The following is a 13,380-nucleotide window of genomic DNA, read 5'->3' as shown; positions in this document are numbered from 1 at the left end:
CATACAACACTGCATTTGTTTTTGCAGTGATATGCATGGAACTACAGCTCCTGACCTGAGTGAATGAAAACGACCAGAGAATAACCTAAGACATCAGTTTCATATGACTGGGTCAAACGTGGGTTGACTGTGCTCAGTAGACCTGTTACATCCAGAGATTTCCCATATGAAAGGTGTATTACCTGTTCCATCAGGAGTGGAGAGCACAAAAGTGGGCAGCATCTTGACGGCAGCTGTAGGGTTGGTGTCTCTGCACAGGCCTTTGTCCATCTCCCTTCGAAATCTTATTGACACGTCCATCAAAGTCTCATCAGACAGCTGAAGATAGTGCAGGTATTTGTCCACCTAAACCATTTGAGAGGAGCTACATTTGAGCAAAGAAGTCCTATATAGGAATAAGCAGTACACTAAGTGAATAATAAAATAGTGAATGTGTGATCATCCAAATTAACAAATTACATTAAAATTTGACAAATCTGCATTGAGAAAATAACTTGCATTGTAGCTTTCCTTTGATGGGTTCCGGCTGTATATTTTGCTTATAGGGTTTCGCCATTAGCCCAGGTCGGTCCGCTTTGGCCACACCGAGCCAACTGAAACCAACACACAATGAAATGCATCTCCACTACAGCCTCACAGCAGGGGACAACTGTGGCGAGCCACACTGCTGCGGCCCTGCTTGCTGGCATGCTCCCCCCACCCATCCACCCTCAAACAAGCAGTGTGTTGCAGACTCACCTGTGTGTCTGTGCTGGAGACCAGAGAGAAAGACGTTTTAAAAGACTACTTTTGTACCTTCTAACTAAATTTTTGTGGTTTGAAGTTAAGTTTCTTTCTACATCCCTGGTTGTACTTTCAGATATCTGCCTTATTGCTTTCAGTCATATCAGAGTTGTGTTAAGTTACTCTGCTGATGAAAACCCAATGGCATGTCAGTATGGAGCATAAACAATGCAGTATTCAAAAAACAGCAGCATGTTAGAGGCATTGCGCACCTACAAAATATCATTGACATAGACGCAAAACCACTTTTTTGTCTTCTTTTTTTGTTTACCCAAAGGCAGTTAGTGGGCATCAACTATTAGGCAAAATTACTTCTTCCCCTCTTTCATTCCTGTTACTTAAACACAGCCTTACTGTTTTCTGTTTCACTCTAATTTGCAGTACTATCTATGCTGTTAATGCAATCGCACTCTCTGCTGCTTCTTAATACTTAAGTCTCATCTGCAAACCACTGAAAAGCTTTTATTATTATAACCTAACTTCTAAAGATTACATTGCATTACATTACATTACATTTCATTTAGCAGACGCTTTTATCCAAAGTGACGTACATATGAGACTGATACAACACAAGCAAGGATCTAGTCAGGAGACAACAACACGAGTAAGCGCCATAAAGCTTAAGTTTGGGCCGGATAGGACATAGATGCCAACAGGCAGTGCTACAAGGCAATGATTAGAGTGCATAGAGTGCACAGAAGTATGTTTTGTTTTTTCTTGTTTTTGTTTTGTTTTTTTTCACCCTACAGTTCATCAAGTGCAGAGGTGTTCGCGAAAGAGCTTGGTCTTTAGTCTTTTCTAAAAGATTGAGAGGGACTCTGCTAGTGAATCTGTGTTTCTCCATAATGTCAGAACGAGAACTCCCGCCAGGCCAAAAAAAAAATTATTTTTTTATATTTGATATCAACAGCGTTTGGGAGTCTCTGTGCAGCACTGTTCCGGTACGTAAGTCAACCTCTGCCGTTGCCTGGGAAACCACTGGTCGCATGGCTCCGTTGAGGAGTATGTTTGCGTAGCGAGCAGGAAAGAGCGAGGGGCAGAGAAATGACAGTGGATGCGAGCGGAGCAGAGGAAAAGGTTAGTAGTAAGTTGTCAGTCTGGCAGTAAATGTACAGTACAGACTACAGTGTGTCAGTTAATAAATGCTAAAAAGTCACGTCTGTTGTTTCCCCAAATGCTGGAAAAGTGAAGGAGGTTAGCTCCAAAGTTAGCAACAATGGGTTAGCATAACCTGAAGACAGAGAAATACAGAACAGAGAAATGTGTGGCTGCAGAGTTTACTGTGCACTCTGTCCTGTTATATCCCCCCGCGCGACTAATAGATTAGTTAAATATTATGTACGATTTTAGTCAACCAACATTTTCTTTGGTTGACTACAGCCCTAGACTCTGCAGATCGAACAGAGTTTGGTAACTCGTTCCACCACTGGGGAACTACAGAGGAGATGCAGTACCAGATGCAGTTAAAAATGATGTGATTCGAGATATGGATGTTTTAGGGCACTAATTTGCCAGTGGATCAGTCTTAAATACTGCAGGGAGGAATGGTAAAAGAGGATGCAGCCACAGTGAAATGGCTAGATGAGGGCTGCCAGAATCAAGCTCCTCTTGCAGTTTGCAGTAATCTCCAACACATCGTCAAGGTGAGAAACAGGAAATGTAGTACAAAATGGAGCACTTCAAGATTTGTTTGGACTTTTTTTTCTGCAGCTCCAGTAGTCAAACTCTCCCTGCTCTACACTCTCTATTCTCATTGACAGTAGGCAAATTATCACCACTTCAGGGGTGCATTTTCTTTTATGATGCTGGTGAAACTCTGAAACAGCTTCAGACATGCCAACAGTCTGTTTTGCCTGACTATGTTTCTAATTAGAGAAAAAGCCATTCAGATGAAACAGATGAAAGGGAGATTATGATTTCAAATAAAAATTGTGTGCTCTGAAAGATCACAAGAAAGGTTTTAGGACGAGATTTAAAGGAACTGACAGACTTTTCAAGGTCTGACTATGTACCTACGCAACACACTGAGTAAATGCCATTCAAGTTTTAGGCATTTCAGATGTTTAGATTCTTATCCATTATGCAATAACATCAAGGAGGTGTTTGATCAACAGACAGCGTCGGAAATTAGCGGGGGGCAAGGGCAAAAATGCCCCAAGAAATCTCAGAATGCCCCTAAAAACCATGATCGAGGGGCAGAAATTGCCCCCCAAAATTCGAAAAAAATAATTTTATCTTTACCAGTTTAGGTCGATATCCTAATTCTACATGATGCCATCATTTTATTTTCATCCAATTCATTTAATTTCAATTTCAACACACAAACACAAACAGCACTTTTGTTCACGCTACGCACTACGATACCTGACAGAGGTGTTGCACTCCTGCTGCACCTGCAGTGAAGTTCGCTGCCAGGATGGACCGCTACCTCCTTACAAAAACTCTAACTGCTCCACCCGATGAAAGCAACCTAAGTCCTGGGCCGTCACCAACACCACCGCCAGCAAGCAAAATAAAGACGAATAAGACGGCAAAGAAAGTTGCAGCTTCAACTATAGAAAAATGGAAAATAGACTGGCTTGGTGTCGAATAAATGAATAAGACGACTCTCCTCTACTGCAAGGCATGCAGGGCTCACCCACCCAAAAATAGCCTGGAACCGCGAAGAAATAATCACGACTTTATCAAAGGAAGCGAACAGGTCAAAAGAGTGTTCGGCTCATCGGCACCAAGCCATCAAACATAATCGATTTGCTTATGATAAGTAATATTAACGCTAACGCTAGTGTCTTTTGTCTGGCACGCTAGCCAATATAGTGTTAGTAATTTGGCGTTACTGTTAATACATATACGTGGGTCTTGCCGACCGGTGGGGTGTTCATTGCAGTTTTACAGAAGCGGTTTTATACTCTCATCTCATATATTCTCACTTTTTATATACAGATATACCGCATTATAGCTGTAAAGGAGATCCGTCACTAAGCCACCTTCATTTTTATTTTTTTTTCACTGAACAAAACCGGCATAATGCCACCGTGTGTGCTTTTACATAGCATCCCAGCATGATGTGTAACACAATAGCGTCAGCTCCCTGTCCAGCCATGCCAGCTATCCTGAAGCTTCACACAGACGTCCAGCCGGCTATGACTACCTCCGTAGCCGACTTATTGGAGGAGCAACTCTGCCCCCCGCTGCGTGTCCATACCTTTTATACAGAATAGCGAGGCGGAATAAAGGCGCAGCATTCCCGCCTTGAACAGGCTGTGTAAAAAGGGCAGCAACTAACATTAAGGGGCTCAGTGCATCAAGTGAAATGAGCTTTTATTCCCAAATTTAGAACATACTTTTTACTAACCAATGAGGCAGTGCTGGATAATCGAGTCTATTATGTTATTTTCATCATGTCATCGTGGTCAAAACCTCAGCAAGGATAAATTTGGAGATGAAATAAAGAATGCTAAAAAAAACTTCAGCTGTAGGCATTTCGAGAACTGCATCAATAAAGAAGGAATATTACACTTGTTTTGGCTCTTTTGACAGTATTTGTAGCTTCTAGTCTGTAATATTGTAAAACTGTGGCATACAACGCATCAGACCCACAATGACAACGGTAGACTGGCTTTGACTTGTAGGAGGTCTGAATATGACATTATCCCCCCAACCAGAACTTTTGGTCAATTTAATTAGATCAAACCAATTAAATATCGTCATGATCTCCCCCTTTCACTTCCACAGGCACCTGTTTTGGTTTGGTTTAGTTATATTGCCTTAGTTTTGATACGTTTTACTTTCTCGTACCTTACAACAGTCACACACACACCTTACACCTAGCCATACCATGCATCACTGACGCTACTGATATCAACACCCCATGCTTTAATTACATTTACCTACTTCTTTAATTTGGCTTAATTTGGTTTAATACGGCTTCTTTTGTTAAACATTGCCATGGTGTGTTTCCCTTTTGTTGTGGCCACTTGAGCCAGGTCATACATATACATATATATGGTACTAGTCAAAAGTTTGGACACACCTTCTCATTCAGAAGTTCATTTCACGTGACGACCTCATGAAGCTGGTTATGATATTGCCAATAGTGCGCAGAGCTGTCATTAAGGCTACTTCTAGGAATTTCGAATATGAAACATATTTTGATTTGTTTAACACTTTCTTGTTTACTACATGATTCTATATGTTTTATTCCATAGTTTTGATGTCTTCGGTATTGTTCTACAATGTAGAATAATGAAAAAACCCTTGATATAATGAAGAGAGTTTAGCAAGAATTAGCTTGGCAAAATGAGGTGAGAAGAAGACCTTTCCAGTTAATGTCATGACATTCTGAAATGTCCAGCTTATGCCTGACATGTTTTGTCTGACACTGCAGACAAGCTAGGGGGTAAAGAATAAGTGGAAGAAAACAAAACATGGCCCTGGCATTTACCAAAGGAACAGGGATAAATGCAACGTTTTGTTTCAGTTGGTGACATTTATTTATGTAATGGAGTTGTGCAAAAGTCAGCTTTCACTTTAGGCTCAAGCTGTTCCACTAACGCAGCTTATTCTTGTCTAGTCAACACTACCTCTCGCCAGGCTGGAATAAGCTTACAGTGTGCCCAGACCATTCGTTTATCAAAAAGAGGATATTATGTCGCAAAAAAAGGGAAAACTAGAGCAGTGTTCTTCTCAGCAGCAGAACAAACCCTTCTGATGAAACTATATGAAGAATATAAAGTAGTCTTCACCAAAAAGGGTAATACTGCTGCAATTCACAAGGTGAGGGAGATGGCTTGGCACAAAACTGGCGACAGATTAAATCTCTACCTGTCAGCGGGTAGTGATGGTCTAAAGGTTACAAGAGCGAACTTATTACTAGAAGTTTGATCCCCCATCCGGCTTGATTGGGAAAGTGAAGAGCAGTGCTTGTCCCTGTTCATGGTTTTGTCTTTATTTGTTAATAAATGAGCATTCTGATCACTGGCCGTGGTTATATTATCACTATACTAGGTAATATCAGATGTATGTTTAAAATTATGGTGTAGGCAACTTAAGAGAACCAACTTACCAATATCATCATCTACTCTTTGACACATTTTCTCCTTTGCAGGATGTCCATTTACAAGTGTCAATGAAAGTTAAAAAATAAGAAGTTGCAGTTGGACAAGAAACTGCAGAAGGATATAAGTACAGTGGAAATTGCTTTTAGTGATCATGTCTGTCCGGGTCAAATATCACTATAAGCGGATGATTATTATAACCGATTTTTTTTTCTTTGTTTCTCATGCAGAATACCATCTAAATGACATCTGTAAATTTATTAGCCAACATGAATACAAAGTAATGAAACGGACAGCTTCACTATTAATGAATTTAATTGACTGTTTCAAAATACAGTACAGCTGTTTCAAACACAGTGTGCGCACAATTTCGAAGCGGCGTGTTCTGACTTTTGCCAACGACAAGTTACTTATTTTCCCCGGCAGAAGAACAGGTGAAGAGAGCAGTGATCCTTTCCTTAGATGTCTTTCCCCCTTTTATTGTCGTAAGCTTTAAGGAGACTACGTTTGTCACGCAGCAGCAACCTCAGGTGGGCAATAATGGTGCTGCAGCTGCTTATCATCGGAAGAAAGTAATAAAAAATAGGTTTACCGTAATTTTAAATGTTTTTCCATATGTTTTCCATCATGTATAAAGAGATCCAAAATAAACACTGTAAGCGAACTACTACTATAGGTTCATTATTTAAACAGCACAAATTTTGTACAGGAATGATTCTGTCCCGAGCTTTTTGATCCATATAGGCAGCTGATCACTGTAACTGTGATCACTATCAGCGGTTTCCACTGTATACATTTTAAACACAGCAGAAGATCATGGTTTGGACTTTATTTAATTTTCTTTTTGTCTTCACAGCTTGAACAAAATGAGTGAATGAATAAATAAATAACTTCAAAATAACGCTGGCACACTTTTATTTCTTAAATTATAAATATTAAGCTTTTAAATAAAAGGGTTCGCTCCAGCACAGAAGTGACCATGAATAAAATGGACATTAACTGAAGTATTTTTGTAAAAGTCCCTCACAGTTCTTCCATTTGATGTTTCCGAACATGGACAAGTGATGCGAGTGTGAAAAGACACACGATGGAACTGTTTTTTGGGAGTCTGTTTCTGTCCGACGGACATTCTTTGACACACAGCTAAATTAAGCTTGGAATTCAGCCATCATTAATGTTACTAATCACACCTGTGCTTTTCCTATTGTGGCATGTCAAATGGCTAAGGCTGTGCGATTAATCGAATTTCATTTTCGATATTGGCTTCCAACGATTATGAAAACAAGATAATCGAGATAAAATGATTTATTGTAAACTATTGTTTTCTGATTCTGATTCTCACAAGTCTAACTCTCCCAAAAACTTCTGCATTCCAACTTTAATAATCTGAGCTGACTGTAACTAATTAATATGATCTTAACCTGACAAATTATCATTAGGCTGCCATCAGATGTCTGTCATCAACACAGTTTTAGGCAACAGAATTACACAGCCATTTTTTTGCTTGTCCTTAATGTAGGGCTTGGCGATAAAACAATCTTGATACGGGATCGCAATAGAATGTATGTTGATAAAGATGATAAACTTTGGACATTTCTTACTCGATAGGGATGGATTTAACAGCAGAAATATACACAACAACAGCCTGTCAGTCTGCAGTTTTTGGTTTGCATGTCAAAGTACACACCCATTTCCTATCACAGCCAACAAGGCTACGCTAGTGCTATCATTAGCAGGGATACAACTATCTGGAGTGCCCGTCACATCTAAAGTGACGTTAGCCAAAAAAAGCTACTCTAACTCACGAACACATTTCCCTAGTAGTGACATCCTGTCTGCAACTGCGGAACAGTCATCACACACCATTGTTTTAATGAGGCTGCTTTGACTGCGAATGCACAAAGCTAACTGCTAGGCTAAGCTTGAAGCTAGGGGTATTTACCCACTAACATTATTGTCATTTCATAAAGAAAACTAGCGAATCAAATGATATATGAACTAAGCACAGAAAATAACGTAGTCAGTAAGATAAATGATTATAGCTGAATATACTAATTGTACACACACACACACACACATATATATATATATACATATATATATAGATAGATAGATAGAATCACATATATATATACAGTATTGTGCAAAAGTTTTAGGCACATTAGATGTTTAGATCTTTATCCTTTATGCCACACCATCAGGGAGGCATCTGATTGGTCCGAAATTTATTCTGCAGCATCACAACAAGCCCAAACATCCAGCCAGAGTCATAAAAAACTATCTTCATCGATAAGAAGAACGAGGAGTCCTGCAACAGATGGTTTGACCCCCACAGAGCCCTGATCTCAACATCATGGAGTCAGTCTGGGATTACATGAAGAGATAGAAGCAGCTGAGACACCAAAATCAACAGAAGAACTGTGGCAACTTCTCCAAGATGCAGGAACAACTGACCTGCCAAGTACCTGAAAAACTGTGAGCAGGTGAACCGAGGGAAACTGCTGCTGTTTTAACACTAGGGGTGTTAACATGAACACAAAACTCACGGTTCGGATTGTATCACAGATTTGAGTCACGGATCAGAACATTATTAGGATCAGCGAAAAAAAAAGGGAGAGACAAATAAAACTTTGTTTTCCATTTATTCTGTAACAGACTTACATCCAGAAACAGCAAGGAACTTTTGCCCATGGTCTTGAAAACAAACATTTAAGATGTCCAATGTTTAAATAAAATAAAATATATAAAATATTTAATGCTCAGTTATTGCAATATGAGGCATGAAACCTTCCTCTTTTAAACAGTGAATGAAACAGCCTCTGTCCACGTCATCAAAACTTGATGATAACAAACATTCACCGCTAACGTCAGTTAGCAGCTAGATGCTAATTAGCTGCTCAGCTGCGGCACATTAAACAGCAGGTAAACATAATTCAAATGTCACTTTGGACCCGTTAGATGCTGGTTTGATCGTTGCTCTTCAAAATCCCTGTTAGCGAGACGCTGTCTGCCCATGACTTGTACTTACAGCAGTTTGTTTACTTTGTCTTAAATGAGACATTAAATTTTGTAATTAATCCGCAGTTCATATGCCTGCCGAACCGTTGGGGGCGATCAGTACCGAACACACATCAACTACGATCTGTTACTCCATTAGTTAACACTTGTTATTCTAGTTACTTACTAAGCTTATTACTCAATATACGACTCAGCTTAAAAACAAACTGAAGAAATTGTCACAAGCAAGCAGCCAGACCTCCTGCACACTCATTCACTAATCACACATCAACAGGTGACTGAACAACCACTCAAATAAAAACGAATGAATGAGTCCAGATAGCGCATTGTAATTTCAACAAGCAAACTAACGTTACCCACAACACATTACATGATCTCTGCTGCATTCTTCACAAAAAAAGCCACACAGAGACATTTAACCATCAGAGATGAAATTAGCGACCAAAGAGACAGAGAGAGAGAAGCTGTATCTGACTCACATTATCTGATGTCTTCTTCTTTCTATCATGGAGATGAAGTATCCATGTTATAACATCCATTTGTGACTGTTGGTCATCTTGTTTGTTAGTTAACAGAACTTTGTGGCTGCTGCTTAACCAGTTTGATATCATTAGCAACAATGACAAACAAGCTAACTCTCCTGGTTGTTTCTCTCTCCAACCTCCACGGCAGCGTCCTGCAGCTGCTGCACTGCACAGACCAGATAATTTCTCCGGTTAGCTTAACAACAGTCCTTAATAGTCTTTCCATGGATATATAAAGAGTCCTTCAGGCTGCTAAAACAAGCTAACTGTTGCTAACTGCTCGTTATCTACTGCTGCTACTCTGCCTTACAGTGGAGAGAATTACAGATGAAATCTGGAAACTATCATTGGACCAATGCGATGTCAATATTGCATTCTGGTTGTTGGTTGGTTAGGAAGGACATCCTCCCTTGGAGCGTCATTTTATGTGTCTTGGACAATCACAGATTAGCATGAAAAAAAATGAAATACATTAAGTCCAATGTAAGAGATCCCGCCCTGCGGAGGACAGCAGGCACCCGTCCTCCTCTGTCCCCCACTCCTACTCCACCAATTGCACCCCTCCACCCCCACCCCCACCCCACCACCACCACTGCTGCTGTTGAAGCATTTTAAACAGAATTTCAATAATGGATTTTTTCCAAAGAAGAGAGAAAAAATAATTTATAAATACTGAGATTTGGTAATGGTTTATTTCAACCAAATATTCTTTTTTATATTTTGATCTCCCTTTTTTCTCTCAAAAAATAGAGGAGGATCAACCTCCTCTGCCTCTATGGACCAGCCTCCACTGATATATATATACACATATACACACACACAGGTACAATTTTGCACGTTTTACTTAGATTTCTACCTCCAAAACATTTGAGAGATGTTAAACCAGAATTTATTTTATCTTACAGTTGAGTGTATGAATGTGCCAGGGCCTTTGTGATCCACTTGTTTACCTTTTTCGTCTTGGTTGAACCTCAACATTATTGTGTCTAAAATATTTGAGATGTTTGCTGCCCTGCCAAATTAGTTTGATGTGATAGTAATCACAGCCTTAAGTTTTATTTACATTATTTTAATAAGTTTCAAGGCAAACTAACTTGTATTTTTTGTTACAGCAGATAACACATTTCCAAAGTTAAATGTTTACATTTAGATAGTATTCAATATATTTGTTTGTCACAAAATATATTCTAAACCAAACCTATCTCTGCAGAAACACACTTTTAACTTAAAGACAAAGCTATTGGCTTTGCGTCTGATTTAATCCTTTACAAGTGAGAGTATTAACAACAATATCTTGTTTTCCCAAGATGTTCCTGAAGATGGCCTCTCCTTGAGCCCAAAATTGTTTACATTTTGTCCACTGGTAAGCCGTTCCTACGTTTCCACCTCTGGGCACACAGGTGATGATAATTAGGGTCGCTTGGGGCGGATATTTGGACTAGCAGACAATTGACGTGGAGACGTCACTAGCTTCATACGTGCTAGTAGCCGAGCTACGTGCTTAACCCCTGTTTGAACTTCCTCACAGTAGAGCTAACGTTAAACGGCGAAGAGTTGCGTCATGATACAGCAAATGTCCTCAAAGGAAACCTACTTGAGTGTTTTATACCTGTACTTACTTTATTCGCTTGGTCATCATGGAGTTCGGCGCAGTAATTCCCAAGTAGGCTCGACGCTAACATCGTTAGTCAGTGATGTGTGGCGACTTTACGTCCTGTCTGTCCTCCTTCTTCAAGGAACACAAAGTTTGTCTACACGGCCGCCTTCTTAAGATAATACATACAAAAACAATACTTTTGCCTGTTCGGTTTCTTTACGTGAATTAAAACTGTCGCTAAAAACAAGAGTCGTACTGTCACAAACTTCCAACTTCCTCGAGTTGGTCGCTCGCTGACGTCATCCCGAGTTCAAAACGCTGATTGGCTGCAGAGTAGGCGCGGCGTGGTCCCGTTTACTGCTCATGGATGTACAGGAGGATGGACAAAATAATAGGAACACTTTACTTAGGCCACAAGAGCCTTGCAATAAAAGACACTTTAGTTCATACGTTGTCATGGGTGTGTAGTGTAGTCTTTACTCCAGTGCTGTATTTAAGTTCAGTTTACGTGTACTTTATTTCCATTTTATGTTACTTCATACTTATACATTTTTAAACAGTTTTTTTTAAACAAAACATATGATCATGTTATAAAATACGGTGCATTGCTACGGGTTAAAACTACCAAACAGTAGCCTAAGTAGTTAAAATTAGAAGAGCTGAAACCATTAATGGATTAATTGATTAGTTGATCAACTGAAAATAAACTAGCAACTATTTTAAATATTTATCTTTAAGTCACTTTTCAAGCTAAAACTCCAAACACTGATTGTTTTCATCTTCCCAACTGCGACAATTTGCTGCTTTTCTCTGTTTCACGTGTATATCATTGTAGATTGAATATCTATGGGTTTGAGAACCTTGTGAAAATGTAATGGGTGTTTTTCACTATTTTCTGGCATTTTCTTGACTAAATGATTGATGAATTTGATGACCAATCAGAAATGGAGAACATAATTGGTAGATTAATGAATCATAGAAATAATCATAATTTGCAGCCCTAAAAATTTACTTCACATTGACAAGCTACAGTATAAAATGCTGCTTACATGTAAATTAATCAATAACAATAATTTTTTTCATATTTTTTTTTAATTCCATGACGGAATATGATAACATAACACTGTAAAGGTACTGTTCTGCATAATCACTATTTTTACTTTTGCACTTAGTTTTTAGTTTTTCACTTTTATAATTACATTTTTGAATGCAGGTCTTTCACTTTTAATTGCATATTTTTACACAATGGTGTTCCTGTATTTCCCTCATGGATACTGTGGAAGAAATTCAATATATGGATATATGTTTATAAAAGAATGTTCTCATAAATGCCCTGCCTTAATGATTTAATCTACAGGGCCTCTGACATTCATGGTCTCTCACAAAAGATGTTTTATGTTCTGGGCGCCAGCATAAGGTGGTAGCCTTGGATGGGTAACAAAGCTATCTTTGTTATTTACAATTAGAGTTCACTCTGACTCTGTTTGCCCAAGTGTTCCCTCCTCCCAGGTTGCACAATCTGTGTAGATTTGTTGGAGAAATCTTGTACTTGATCAGTATCTGTCCAATAACACTTTGATGAAGAATAAAGATGAAGAAACTCCACAGGCTCCAGTTGATTCTTACTTGAGTATATGAAGTTTATTGAAAACAACTCTGACGTCAGAGAAGCCTTCGGCACAACATATACATGGATACAGTCCCGCCACCTTATCTCATATGCTGGCACCCAGAACATAAAACATCTTTTGTGAGAGACCATGAATGTCACAGAGAGAGAGGCCTTGGAGATTAAATCCTTATGGCAGGGCATTTATTAGAACATTCTTTATGAACATACAGTGCTGCTTGAAAGTTTGTGAACCCTTTAGAATTTTCTGTATTTCTGCATAAATATGACCTAAAATGTGATCAGATATTTACACTAAATATTCTAAAACTAGACAAAGTGAACCCAATTAAACAAATGAGACAAAAAAAAAAAAAAAAAAATCATCTTTTTCATTTATTTATTGAGGAAAATTATCCAATCTTACACATTTGTGGGAAGCAAAAGTATGTGAACCCTTGCTTTCAGTAACTGGTGTGACCCCCTTTTGCAGCAATAACTTCAACCAAACATTTCCGGTAACTGTTTATCAGCTCTGCACATCAGCTTGGAGGAATTTTAACCCATTCCTCATTACAGAACAGTCTCAACTCAGGGATGTTGTGGGCTTCTTTGCATGAACTACATGCCTCAGGTCCTTCCACAGCATTTCTTTAGGTTTAAGGTCAGGACATTGACTCAGCCATTCCAAAACATTATCTTTCTTCTGCTTTAACCATTCTTTGGTAGAACAACTTGTTGTTTAGTGTCGTTGTCTTTATGAATGACCCACTTTCTGTTGAGCTTCAGTTC

At 39.0% G+C, this 13,380-nt stretch overlaps 1 protein-coding gene across 1 annotated transcript in view; it reads right to left on the bottom strand.

The window, feature by feature from the left end:
- The window catches only part of hk2 (hexokinase 2), a 45,679-nt gene extending 34,385 nt beyond the window's left edge, over nt 1-11,294 (bottom strand). Inside the window, exons 1-2 of the mRNA XM_067602852.1 lie at nt 11,002-11,294; nt 183-345 (exon numbers count right to left, since the gene is read on the bottom strand). Coding sequence (XP_067458953.1) covers nt 183-345; nt 11,002-11,064 — 226 coding nt within the window. The 5' untranslated portion in view covers nt 11,065-11,294. The remainder of the gene's footprint in view (nt 1-182; nt 346-11,001) is intronic.
- Between the last annotated feature and the right edge of the window lie 2,086 nt (nt 11,295-13,380).

This window comes from Thunnus thynnus, chromosome 2, assembly GCF_963924715.1.
Source record: "Thunnus thynnus chromosome 2, fThuThy2.1, whole genome shotgun sequence".
Lineage (NCBI taxonomy): Eukaryota > Metazoa > Chordata > Actinopteri > Scombriformes > Scombridae > Thunnus > Thunnus thynnus.
This window is presented reverse-complemented; position numbering and strand designations above follow the sequence as displayed.